Here is a 14,090-nt window from a genome sequence, read left to right on the forward strand (position 1 = left end):
GGGTTTTACTACTCCACGAAATTAATTAAATACCTGATTTTTAGTGATTCTCACTGAAGATCATATCTGCTGCTGTTGTAATTGTTAAAGCAGTTAGCAATTTAGTTTTTAAATTATTGTCTATTGATTGCATTTTTAACGGATTTTTATTTTCAATTTATATGCAAAATGTGCTTCATGTTTCCACGCAATACACTGTCCTTAATAACTGCATTTATGCATAAATATTTAAATGTCAGATGGCTATCATGGCTTGTACTTATTGATACAAAATGAAAAAAAAAAGAAAACATTATAGATACATTGAAATTACTACAGAATTATTGCATTTTGAATTTGTAAATAATAGATATATTGTGAAATATTAAGTTAATTGTGCTTATGGAATCTTATTAATGATTCTTGTGAATCATTTAATTAAATAAAATAACATTATATTTTGCACAGTTTTATTGGTTCATCCATTTCTCATATTACAAACATTTTATTAACTTTCTTATGAACCCCCAAACGTACACAACAGAACCTTTTTCTTGGGCTAAAAAGTACAAATGTGAGTGAAACTACAAATGTATAGTACTCAAGTAAGAACTTAAGATTACTTCGTGCCTAGACTATACTATGAAACATATCTGTACTGTCTCAAACACTTATGTCCACACCATTTCCATCACCCAACAACTTTTGGGCATATCAGTACACATCATATTATTAACAAAGCTTAATAAATACTGTGAGTAACCAGCTCATTCTCCCAGATATGCTTTGGTTTCAAGGTGAAAGTCATGTTTAATGCCACTGGAACATCTTGTAACTATGTACTATGGTATGTAAGAATATACTAAATTATATTTTTAGTAAAAATATATTATCTTCAAATCACATTTTTACAGCACAAAGTATCCCATGACATTGTTATGTTAATAAATAAAGACTATGATTGAGGGAATAAAACATTTTACATCTAAACTGCCAAAGTGTTGTATACAGATATATTTTACAGTTACCTTGTGCCTAGCTCCTGCTCCATTGTTGAGGAATTAGGCTTTTATGTGCAAAACAAAACAGGAGCCCTGCCTGTAGTTAAGAAGTCTCACATCCTATCTTTTAAAAGAAACAAACAGCTCGCCGTGTTGGACTCTGACAGTCACAGTGTCTTCACACGGACTCATACTCCTTCTGCCATGCTGTGTATTTCTCCATCAGGTTTTTGGCGGAGGGTTTTGTGTGAGTAATCACATCCAATAAATCTGCTGTTGTCACTGTGTCCAGTTTTATTACAGGCATCTCGGTGGCACCTGCAGGTATACATGAAAGATATTAAAGCCAGTTTGACTGGCTCTGAGAAATACTCAAATAAATATTAAAGGAAGTAAAGGCTAAATGATCTGACAACCTCTGTGTCACTGAAGGGAGAGGGTTTAGTAAAGTGCAGTATTAATAAAATAATACATATAATAATATAACTAATAAATCCTTAAGTGTTAATGTAAAGCTACCAGAGTAAAGCAGGTCAAACAAGTTGCACTTAAGAAGGAAGAACTTTTTATTTTGTCTTGACAATAAGTATTGCTTCACAGAAAGTAATATCTCATTTAATTCTTACCCGTTGGGTGATTTTCAAGAGCATCGAATATTTTCCTTACAGGTCTCATTGCGGCTTCTTTACACACTAGCTTTATATCGGAGCCAGAATAGCCCTCAGTTTGCTGAAAGAAATATAACCATATATGCATTGAACTAACAGAGTTAAATGCAACAGGCCCTCCATTTGCTTATTTCTCAGACTTAACATTTGTAATTTCATTAAAGATAATTCAGAATAAATAAATATAGCAATTAGACTGACTTGTCCGAGAAGGCTGTAATCCAGTTCAGTTCGTAGTTCCACTCCTCCAGTGTTGCTGGATGGGGGCAGCCAGTGCCCAATCATAGCCTGCCTTGCCTCTTTTGTTGGCAGACCCACTAGGATCCTTTTCTCTAATCGGCGAAGCATGGCATGGTCCAGCTCCCTGCAGGACAGAAAGAGCACTATACTGTGAACAGTTGTGCCACCACTTACGATGCCCATCACTGGAGGCCACAACTTAACTGTAGGCATTGTAATCCTGTTGAGGGTAATGCCTCTTGTGACTGCAGTGCTGATCAAATACAAAAGAAAGACATCCTATACAAAAACAAACTTATAAAATAGGTTGGGAAAGATCTGCCTATTTGGATAATGAACATGCTAAGCAATTGCATAACAGAACAATTAATGGCTCAAAACAAGTCCTGGTAAAAACAACTTAAGGCAACACTTAGAAGTCTAGAATTGTAATTTGTTTTTGTTCAGTTGTGATCTCAAACAAGCCGTCATACTTAGAAAATAGCTATACTGATACTAAGGATGCCTATTCAATTTAGAGACCTGTCCATTTCCTGTAGTTCTATTAATCACTAACAAATGTATATATTTTTTAATGTATTTATTGGGACATATTGGTGTCCCAATAAATACATGTAAAAATAGCCTAGTAATGTTAAAAAAAAAACATGAGTACAGTAAGACGCTCCACTCGGCCTCTGGTCTTATGCTTTATTATATCTGTGGACATGCAATTGTTCGAGCATACTCTCACTACATTTAGTATTCCACACTACATTTAATCCTCATTTGAAGGCCATGCTTTGATATGTGTGCAGATAAATACCATATGAAAACGAGCAGTCTAAATACAGAGACAATTCTGTAACAAAACCCCAACCATATAACAGAGCAGACCACAAATACATCCATATCTGAGAATGGAGCCCGTTGCAGTACACATAACCTGAGGCAGCAGGCCAGTCTTTATATCACAAGCAGGGCCGTACAGTGGGGAAACCTCATTGAAGGGGGTGTTTGCTTTCATGGCGTGTCTCTGTGTAACGCAGTACTTTGTCCTTACGGAGAGTTTCTCACCATGGCAAGTTGGACGCTGCCAGCACAAAGACGAGGTCATCGGAGCGGGCCAGGCCATCCATCTGGACAAGCAGCTCCGTCTTCATCCGACGGCTGCCCTCATGTTCACCCCTGCAGGACCAAGAAAAACACAGCAGAGCAGGTTTGTCCGGGGCTCCTGTTAAGAGCAGACCCTCAGTTTTCTTGGAAGCAAAACATCACTGCAGCATTGGAAAAAGTCAACAGCTAGTTTAGTTGAATGGTACCAGCAAAACCCCCATACCCTGCTCCAGTTCCTCTCTGACTCATCACTGACTCCAACTCATCCAGGAAGATAGTAGAGGGGGCATGATACCTGGCCAGTTCAAACAGCACCTAAGAAAAGATACATTTACATTTATTGAGAACTATTTCAGGGTGAGCATCATCTAAGCACTATACATGGACTAATGACACCCCAGGGTGTAGTAAAAGGATTTGTAGAAAAATGTAGTAATGTAGGAAAGAACAATCAAAGCAATACATATTTCCAAACAGCACACACTGAAATTGAAGCAGGAAGCTTTCAAGAAGGTACACATTTCAGAACATGGATATGTTACAGGAATCCCAGGCTGAGAACTACCTTGGGGTAAATGAGAAACAAATATTACAATGCCTTAATGGACACCTTGATTAGCTCCAACTCTTTTCGTAAGGGATGGCTGTGACTGGCAGCCTCCCACTTATGTTTATGGGGAAAACGATTGGGATCCTTCTAATTGCACATTTTTCTTGAGTGAAGCAGCTCTAAGGTGACTCTCTGGGTTCCTTCAAGAAATGTCTAGATTCAACCCTGAGCGACTACAAACCAAAGAAGCAAACCAGGACAATCTTGGTGACCTTTCTGATGCTCACCATTTGTCCATTTGTCACACGGATCCCACACACAATGTGATCACGCTTTCCCTGAGGTAGCAGCAGAGCAGAATTTGGGTACCGAGTGCATCTATTCTTCCACAGTATACGTACATTCAAATGCTGTCAATTTCCAAAGATGTACATGGATTCTCTTAGGCCTAGTACATTTACAACACATATAAACACATCCATATAAACTAATACTGGCTGATCTAATGTTAAGTTTTGGAATGATACATCCACACATGCTGTGCCAGTGCACTGGCGTACGAAGCAAAATTACAGTCATTTTGCTGATGCCGTTTTTTTCAAGAACTGATTTGATGAGGTCCTTGAATCACAAGAAGCCAGATGATGCCTATGCATTAAATGAAAGACTTAATTTTTTTACTTTTCTACTATATCGGCTCAATTGAGAGGCATGTTCTGCAATTAGGACACACAAGTCTGGAATGCTAAGTAACGATTCTTCAGATAAAGAAAATAAAAACAAAACATAAAAGGGTGTTTTGAAAGGCAGTCTTACTCGAACCAGCTTCTCGGAGTCCCCTCTCCATTTGCTCACGATGCTGGAGGCCGAGATGTTGAAGAAGGTGGTGTGACACTCCGTGGCCACGGCCTTGGCCAGCAGGGTCTTGCCGGTGCCTGAAAGACAGAGCACTTTCAGCACTACAGTGCAACATTATACACAACAAACAAAGGCACGCTTATACTGGTGAAAGTATTAAAGCAATTGCTCAACTCACACCACTTCATTACATTCAACAAATCAGAACAAAGGGGAAAGAAGAGGCATGAAGAAGGTTGATACTAAAATCTGCTACATTCACTGCAATATGTGCCATACCCCTGTAGGTATTTAAATTCAATTTTAGATGTGGTCAACTAATTTTACAGTATTATCTTAGAGATCTAGATACACTATAAACTATAGATTTTCACTCATGTGGCTTGACATAATATCAGGCAGTCCTCCATACACCATGCACAGAAACCTGACCTGGAGGTCCATAAAGCAGCAGTCCTTTCCATGGAGACAGAATCCCTGTAAATAACTGGGGATACTGAGAAAGAAAATGGAAAAGCCCACAGTAAAAGTTAATTTGAGTGTTTGCCTAATTAAAAACATTCCTTTCTTTTCAATTCAGTAAAGCAGTGGACTAAAAAAGCAGTTTCTCATTTAATATTTTATTTTACCATCATTGCTCAATATTACATAAAGGTGACGGGACATTTTGTAACAGGGAACACCAGGAACTAATGCCATCGTCTGCTCAAAGTATTTATATCTATTTTATATTTTGTTTATTTTAGGGAGACCATACAGGTTTTTATGCAGTTTTCATGATACGCATTTCATTTCAACGCCAATAAACACAAATTAATTGCCAATAACTGTGGTGAACTGAGTTTATGAACTGTCTGTCTCATTGACACCTCTCTGTATTCCTTTTTAAAATAAAGTTCATTGACCAAACCAGGAACAATAAGGGTCAGGAAACTGTTTCCAGGTTTCAATAGACACACATGTAATACAGAAACTTTAATGTCACCTTTAAGAAATGGCAGCTATATTTCCCTCTTTTATTTTAGTTGAGATAAATTTAGGAAGGCATCCCTGACATTTTGAGCTATAGCACAGTGTCCGGCTGCTCCGTACCTTAATTGGATAGACGACAGCTTCCTTAACTAAGCGCTTGGCTGCATCCAGACCAATAATGTCGTCCCATCTCACGTTTGGGTTGTGTAAATATATATCCTTTAAAGACAGCAAGCAAAAGGGTTTACAACTCCCGCAAAACAGATTCTTGCAGTACAGACCAAAACGAAAAGTAATTTGTCACCCTCTGGTGGAAAAATGGGGAGAAAACATGAAATGACAACATTAGTGGACAATCACTGTACTAGTAGAATAGGCTAATACTCTGAATACGAGTTGTGTTGAATAAAGGTATGAGACAGAATAATAATAATGTGAACTGATGCACAGGTATCAAGTGTCCACAATCAGCACACATAACCCCAGCCCTACGCACAACAGCCTATGAAATTGACAAGAAAAATGCTACTTCACATTGCTGTGACTTGGCAACCTGTGCAACACAAAACAAAACTGACAGCTACATTATACCCTTGTAATGTGAAGGCCTCTGTTCTCATCAGAGCAATTTACAGAATCTGAAGAGCGTGTTTTATTCAGGGATTTAAAGTTACATATAAAATCAAGTCCTCTGGCTTGTTTTCTTTCCAACATGGGCTGCTGACTCTGGAAATATGAACAACGTCAAAACACAGGTCTGTTGCTACAGCCTCCAGGAAAAATGTATTTTAATCAGCTTTAAAAGATGTAAAGGCTGGAATACTTTTGATGTATTGAGATATTTATGCATTTTTAACTTTGTTTGACTTTAAACCATTTCTACAAAAGAAAGCAGCCCCTGAACTCGCTTTGTAGGCCCGTCTTACCCTGCTTATTACAGCTGCCAACTCTCTCATCTCACTGTTCATTCCACTGAAGGCACTCAGCGGTTTCATCAGGCGCTCCTGTAAAAATGACAGCAAAAAACAAACAAGCATGAGAGTACGTCTAGCAGAGAAAGGGCAAAAGAAAAGGCTTATTCTTCCTAAAAAGCATACTTATGGGTTTCTGATGCACCATTAGCAAAGCTGCTGAAACACAAATTGTTCATAATTACAAATAATTCCTTTAAAAGATTCATTCTGACTTCAGCAACCTTTGTTATCATTAGTAGTTAAATTTTCAACTATTAATAAAAGAATACTGTAGTGAAATACTCGTGCATATGACAGTGTCCTGTTATATAGTGGGCACACTGGGAGTCAATCAGTAGGATCGCAAAGCATTGTGGGACTGCTAGGGATCTACTGTAGTTTGCGGTTAACTGGCAAAAGCTGAATTGTTATTGATTCCTGTTATGTTGCTTTGGTGTTTTGTTTGCATTTGTTCATTCACAGCCATCTAACTGCGCAATTGTATTTGGGTTGATGTCGTGTGTCGGGTTATTTTAGCAACCATTGTTAAGTCAGTGTTTTCTCTTTTTTAAATTGTAAGCAGTTACTGGCAATGAAAAGGTCAGGTGTTTCACTCTAGGGAGTTTACACTGTGAATGATAATCTCTGTTTGATCAGAATTCTATTCCCCTTTGCTTTATTAGTGAACTGGCAGGTAGTTTGTTTGTTAGATTACTACAGTAATATTGATAATGGAGACCTTTACCTTTTTAATTTTACCTTTGGAGAAACCTGTATTGATATTTATAAACATCCAAACGTTTACTAAATAGATTTGAAATAGGATTAAAAAATGGCACAAGAGAAACTGAGATGTTACTTGCAGAGGAAAATTTGCCTATAGGTGTTCTAGCTTAATCCAATACCTACTTCTTGTTCAGAAGGTAACTCATACAATTAAACCCGGTCATGTTTCAAATGCTTCATATTGAATAAGCCAAGATATTCAGTTCAATTTAAATTATCTTGCGTTACAAGTTAACATAAAACACTTCTAAAAACACGGATAACGGTGATCGATAAAGCAGGAATCAAAGTGCACTTACTTGAGAAAGCCAATTACTTTCTTCAACCACAGTTTAAAAAGTGCCATCAGGATTACTCCAGAGTTGGAAAGGCAGAGAGTGCACAAATGTGTGGAAAAGTGGCCTTTGTGTTCACAACTGCCTTAATTATGTCCACATTAGGCAGATCTAGTACTACAAATCCTAATTACTCCAGGCCGGGTGGAAGCACAGTGGTTGCCAGCCTGTGAGCTGCACTGCCTACTTCAGGGATGAAAAGGGTGCATGTGTTGTCTCCCCTTCAATTCAAAGGAACACAAGTAACTACCTACTGAAGGGTCTGGGTTGCAGCTTAAGCTGTTCAGTGCGATGTCGTTTGAAGCTCCTTTGATAGCATCTTGAATCAGCCCACGATAGTCAATCACCTGGCCCTGAACAAAGCAAGAAAGACAGGTGAGGCTGATGCTTGTCAGTATCCATTACAAAACAGAATGATGGGGCGAACTCCCCTATACAGTATCTACAACACTCACCTTTCTTACATGTGTGCCCTCCCCTACCCCGTTTCTACTGATAGGGGACACGTTTAGTCCAAATTCGCCTTTCTCTGGGGGAGTTGACAGGCCATTCTCCTGCAAAACAAAAGCCGTTGGGACGTGTCTTTCTAATCATGTTGAGGATTTTGATTGTAGTGTGTCAAAAGGAAGGTCCTTTAAAAGGTGTTAACTCTCCTTTGATCATTCCAGTATTGTATACACAAAAATATGCCTTGTCTTGGTAGGTTACAATTGATTTTGTATATCTTTATGTCAAGAGGTGGTAGTGAAAGCATATATAAATGAGTAAATAAGTTTTGGTGTACATTTTGAAGTATAACAATTTGAAGTATGGCATTTCTTATGTTCCTAACTGATATTTAAGAATAATATCTCTTGACTTTGTGTGTACTTTATTCTGTCTTTCAACAGAAACAAAAATGAAGAAATAAATAATAATAATAATAATAATAATAATAATAATAATAATAATAATATATATTGAACAGTGATGCTAAATCATTCTAGAAATAATTTCACTGTGTAACCTTTGCACACAATGCTTCATGTACATTTGGAGAGGTCATAACTGTGAACAAGAACATTTTCAACTCTGCGTATATGAAGCGACTTGAATCTAGTCAGGATAGTAACACTCACAAGTTTATGGCCATCCTTGGCTGATGTCTTGGGATCCGTCTTCTTTGGGCCTGTCTTAGATCTAGGACGCTGAGATGTATTTATTCTGGGCAGGCTGTGTGCTATAGTGTTGGGAGTTCTGCAGTACAAAAACAAAACCATTAAAAATACAGCAAAAATAAATAACAGGTAGATTGATTTTTAGATAATACAATGAATTGTTTTATTACACCATATACATTCATGTTGAAACAATGGCGTCAGTATTAACTGAACATTCCCATCACCTCTTAAATTTCCCACCACTTCTTGGGTGCCTGATATCCCCTGAAACAGAAGTATTGAAACCAATCAGTCCTTACATAAATACATACATACATAATATGTGGCCTATACAACTACATGAGCCTTATGAATGGGATCATAAAGGGAAGTGAAAATAACAGAATCTACTTAAATTGGTGAGCTTGGACAAATTCTCAGATTAACCACAGCACCTACCTGACTCAGCAGATTTTTTTGTGAGCTTGGGGTAGCGCTGAAACTTAATGAAGTAGTAGCTTTCATACTCCATTAGTATGGTCTCCAAATCTACATTATCACAAACTTCAAAGCGCCGTAAGCCTTGGCTAGTTTCTTGCTCTAGGGCACCAGCTGCGTCCATATACCTGGAAAGATGAGAAAATGACAGTACAGGAAACGTCACCTAGAAAAGTATACAAAAATAAATGTTCTGCCCTGGGTAAAACAGAACAGGATACATTGCTGTTACAGCTCCCTGAAGAGTTTTCTAATAATGCTAATTTAACCATGCTACAATATTCTCAGTGCTGGGGAGTAGGTCACTAAAAGTAGCTACTCTTCTGTAGTCTGCTACTTTTTTCAGTATAGTTTAGTATAATTTAACTGATTTCAGTCCCAAAGCCCCATACACACTTATTTTATTTCATGTTGTTGTTATTATTATTATTTAGGAATAGCAAGATTCTCACTGTTCTTACTTACTATACAGTATAGCAAACCCCAGCCAATAGATTGGGCTTAGCATAATAATAATAATAATAATAATAATAATAATAATAATAAGTGTTATAGTCACAACTCTTACGCTTTAGTTTAAAATATCTTGAATGAATAAATATGCAGCACATACCCTTCTTCAGTCAAGTAATGGAAGATCAGGATAAGAAGGTTTCTCCTTCTGGCTTCTGTCCTCATTTCATCCTTTCAGTAGGAGAGACAACATGTTTGTGTAGTTCAGTAAATATGGCGCTCATCACTGTCCATTCATAAGGGATACTCTTACAGCCACACGACAAAGCTAACGAGCAGAAAGCAGCAGCAGAATGAGAGCGGGCGGCATGCCGGCACTAGGGGGCGCTGTTTACTGATCCCTGTGGAAACTCGCGTCTCCCATGAGCCTCTGGGATTGCCATGGTAACCGGAGACTCCGGCTGCAGGGAGATACGTGCCCTTTAAACAGCATTAAATCGCATTAAATTACATTATATTGGCCTTTATAACGTCCTCCATCACGTCTTTTACACGCAAGTTTTATCCCCACAGACACTTCCTGAACAAATCCACATTCTTTTCCACGTTTTGTTTTTATGAGCGGGATCACTTCTTAATTAGCTAAACAAAACATATATTACAAACCTATTCACCTTTTTTTGTTGTTGTTGTTTTGGGAGTTTTAAATTAAATTAAATTTCGTAGTGCAGTGATGCAGATCTCCTTGTCTGAGCTGTGGTGACACCCATGTAAATGAATAAAACAAGACACTCACCGCCTCCCGAACTTGATTGGCAGTCTTGATGGCTTGATATGAAAGCTCCATTGCCATTGTTCAAGTTTTTTTAAAGAGAAAAAAAAAACTCGCTCTAAGTTTAATATTCATCACATAGTTTAGAGCAGACGAGAAATCAACTTGCAGTCTGCCTGCTCGCAAACGGGTCATTCGTATTATTAGACCGTAGACTTAAAAAAGTGCGTAGGTGACTTACGCCACAGGCTGCCGTTACACTGTATTGTGTTGCGCTCTTTCATACGCCAGTTACGTAGTGGTAACTTTTATGCAGATTAGCCTACAGGTCTCTCGGCGCGGTCTAATGAAATGCAAATGAGTCTGAGTCTCATTTACAAATTAATATCCTTCTGCCTATTTTAGTTGTAGAAACTGAAATGAACTTTACAGTGATTAACAGCATCATGTTTGTGCTTAATTTTAAAAGACACAGGCCGAGGTTAACATATCTGTACAGGCTCATACGATTCAGAAAGAGTGAAATATTAATATTTGTGAAATACTTCATAGTCACAGAATAACAGCAAAAAAATCCAGAAAAACGCATTTCAAAAAAGTTATAAATTGATTTGCATGTTAATGAGGGAAATAAGTATTTGATCCCTATCAATCAGCAAGATTTCTGGCTCCCAGGTGTCTTTTATACAGGTAACGAGCTGAGATTAGGAGCACTCTCTTAAAGGGACTGCTCCTAATCTCAGCTCGTTACCTGTATAAAAGATGCCTGTCCACAGAAGCAATCAATCAATCAGATTCCAAACTCTCCACCATGGCCAAGACCAAAGAGCTGTCCAAGGATGTCAGGGACAAGATTGTAGACCTACACAAGGCTGGAATGGGCTACAAGACCATCGCCAAGCAGCTTGGTGAGAAGGTGACAACAGTTGGTGCGATTATTCGCAAATGGAAGAAACACAAAATAACTGTCAGTCTCCCTCGGTCTGGGGCTCCATGCAAGATCTCACCTCGTGGAGTTTCAATGATCATGAGAACGGTGAGGAATCAGCCCAGAACTACACGGGAGGATCTTGTTAATGATCTCAAGGCAGCTGGGACCATAGTCACCAAGAAAACAAAAAAACAGAAAACAGACCTTAATCCCATAGAAAATCTGTGGAGGGAGCTGAAGGTTCAAGTTGCCAAACGTCAGCCTCAAAACCTTAATGACTTGGAGAGGATCTGCAAAGAGGAGTGGGACAAAATCCCTCCTGAGATGTGTGCAAACCTGGTGGCCAACTACAAGAAACGTCTGACCTCTGTGATTGCCAACAAGGGTTTTGCCACCAAGTACTAAGTCGAAGGGGTCAAATACCTATTTCCCTCATTAACATGCAAATCAATTTATAACTTTTTTGAAATGCGTTTTTCTGGATTGTTTTGTTGTTATTCTGTCTCTCACTGTTAAAATACACCTACCATTAAAACTATAGACTGATCATTTCTTTGTCAGTGGGCAAACGTACAAAATCAGCAGGAGATCAAATACTTTTCCCCCCTCACTGTATAGATATGTAGGAATGGATGCATTTTATTTTTGATGGGCACCTTGGCCCCCACTTTATACTGCAATATTTTGGACAGAACGGTAAACTAGCACCAGAGATGGAACCTTATTGTGAGTCCTGAAACATCTAACAGAATAGCAGTCTAACAGAGAGGTACAAGGATAATTTTGATCATATTTCACTGCCTGCTCACCTCAATCTCACAATCTCAATCTTTGAACCCTTATCATTACAATGCAGTTTTTGTCTCTTACAATTAAGAGTTTCTCTCTAGATAAACCACATGCACCGATCAACCATAACATTATGACCAGCTGCCTAATATTGTGTAGGTCCCTCTTTTGCTGCCAAAACAGCCCTGACCCGTGGAGGCATGGACTCCACTAGACCTCTGAAGGTGTGCTGTGGTATCTGGCACCAAGACGTTAGCAGCAGATCGTTTAAGTCCTGTAAGTTGCGAGGTGGGGCCTCCATGGATCGGACTTGTATGTCCAGCACATCCCACAGATGCTCGATTGGATTGAGATCTGGGGAATTTGGAGGCCAAGTCAACACCTTGAACTCGTGATTCATCAGACCAGGCCACCTTCTTCCATTGCTCCGTGGTCCAGTTCTGATGCTCACGTGCCCATTGTAGGCGCTTTTGGAGATGCTCTGACCCAGTCGTCTAGCCATCACAATTTGGCCCTTGTCAAAGTCGCTCAGATCCTTACGCTTGCCCATTTTTCCAGCTTCTAACTCATCAACTTTGAGGACAAAATGCTCACTTGCTGCCTAATATATCCCACCCACTGACAGGTGCCATGATAACGAGATTATCAGTGTTATTCACTTCACCTGTCAGTGGTCATAATGTTATGGCTGATCGGTATATACAGCTGAGCTTTCCTTAAAGTGTGTATGTCCAAAGATATTTACAAAAGCAATCTTTACATGTATCCTATTTAAAGTACAATACAGTGTTAGACAGTGCTAGTCAATTAGTGAATGCAAAACATTTTATTAGTGTTATTTCAATAGTAAAGCAAAACAGTATTAATTTACATCATAGGACAAATCTGTTATGTAAAAAATAACATTGAATCATATAAAGCACAGTGCAGGTGAATTTAAAAGTTAGATTGCCTGAAGAAGTCAAAATAACCTCATATACATTCTAGTTAGTTCAGATGTATAACAAAGGTGTGCCATAGTTATGGTGGGTAGTGAACAGATTTGTACAAATATTACCAAGTATCACACAAAATTAGACACTGGAGTAATTTAGTGTGACCGACGAGCTAAACCTTTGGAGAATATGTAAATCCCCTTGACAAAAAAATAGTTAAATGTGAGGCTTTACCTCAAGACAAAGGGCACAGAAATTCTGGAAATATTACGATTAGAGAATACAAAAAGGCCCTTGGATACATCTGAACAAAGAATCAAATAATCTTGTACATTAAATCACAGTATAATTTCCTAGTAATTGGGCACAAAAAAACAAGATCATTAGAGATGGCAATCAACGACTCCCCTTTAGCCCATTATGTGCAAAACAAGTTTAAAATTACAGACATGGATCTACAGTTATCAAGTAGAAGTAGTAGTTTATAAAAACAGTACCCTGGATCAGAAATAGTAAGAATTTTAATTAAATTAAAACAAAGTTAAAGACTGTATATTGTTTATGACTATGGCAAAAACATTTGCAGAATTTGCACATTAAAAAGAATATCAGGTTGAAGCCGAGATGTTGGCTTTTGTGACTGTCAGCTTCTGAAAAAAAAATACACTGGCCAAGTGTTCAAGAGTGGGGAGTCTGACCTTATGTGTGAGGAACTGTACTTCTTTTTGGACAGATTTCAGGAAAAGCAGCAAAAAAGGAGGACTACACTGCGCAAACAAGCAATAACTAGTTCTGGTCCGCAGTTAAGTGTTATCTTCAGTTGAATACCGACTCCGAAAACGAAAGCACAAAGTCCTCACGTTTGTTTGAAGATGACAAAATACTGTTGACATATCACTGTGGAGTTTAGGCAAATATATTCTTACCACCCCTGTTCTTCTTGTCTGCAAAGCTTCTACCGAACTCCAATTCACCCTTATGAGCGACGATTTCATATTCGGAGGGTTGCATCCAGTATTTCAGAGCTCTTAAGAATTAGTTTGAAGTTTCTACATTCAGTTCTTTACCCTTGACTTGAAGACAGGCACGGCTGGCCACTGTGTGTTATTTTGTTGTCTACATGCCAGCCTAACTAA

General features: G+C 38.4%; 1 protein-coding gene across 1 annotated transcript; it reads right to left on the reverse strand.

The window, feature by feature from the left end:
- Positions 1 to 438: 438 nt before the first annotated feature.
- On the reverse strand, positions 439 to 10,570 carry katnal2 (katanin p60 subunit A-like 2). The gene is made up of 16 exons (XM_066712111.1): positions 10,324 to 10,570; positions 9,688 to 9,758; positions 9,036 to 9,202; positions 8,822 to 8,861; positions 8,556 to 8,673; positions 7,893 to 7,991; positions 7,692 to 7,790; positions 6,290 to 6,367; positions 5,484 to 5,582; positions 4,824 to 4,887; positions 4,350 to 4,468; positions 3,207 to 3,298; positions 2,945 to 3,055; positions 1,850 to 2,012; positions 1,607 to 1,709; positions 439 to 1,298 (listed from the first exon to the last, which is right to left on the reverse strand). Exons 1-16 carry the CDS (start codon positions 10,378 to 10,380, stop codon positions 1,159 to 1,161), a joined length of 1,620 nt encoding a protein of 539 aa, XP_066568208.1. The 5' UTR covers positions 10,381 to 10,570; the 3' UTR covers positions 439 to 1,158.
- Between the last annotated feature and the right edge of the window lie 3,520 nt (positions 10,571 to 14,090).

Source organism: Amia ocellicauda, chromosome 8 (assembly GCF_036373705.1).
Source record: "Amia ocellicauda isolate fAmiCal2 chromosome 8, fAmiCal2.hap1, whole genome shotgun sequence".
Classification (NCBI taxonomy): domain Eukaryota; kingdom Metazoa; phylum Chordata; class Actinopteri; order Amiiformes; family Amiidae; genus Amia; species Amia ocellicauda.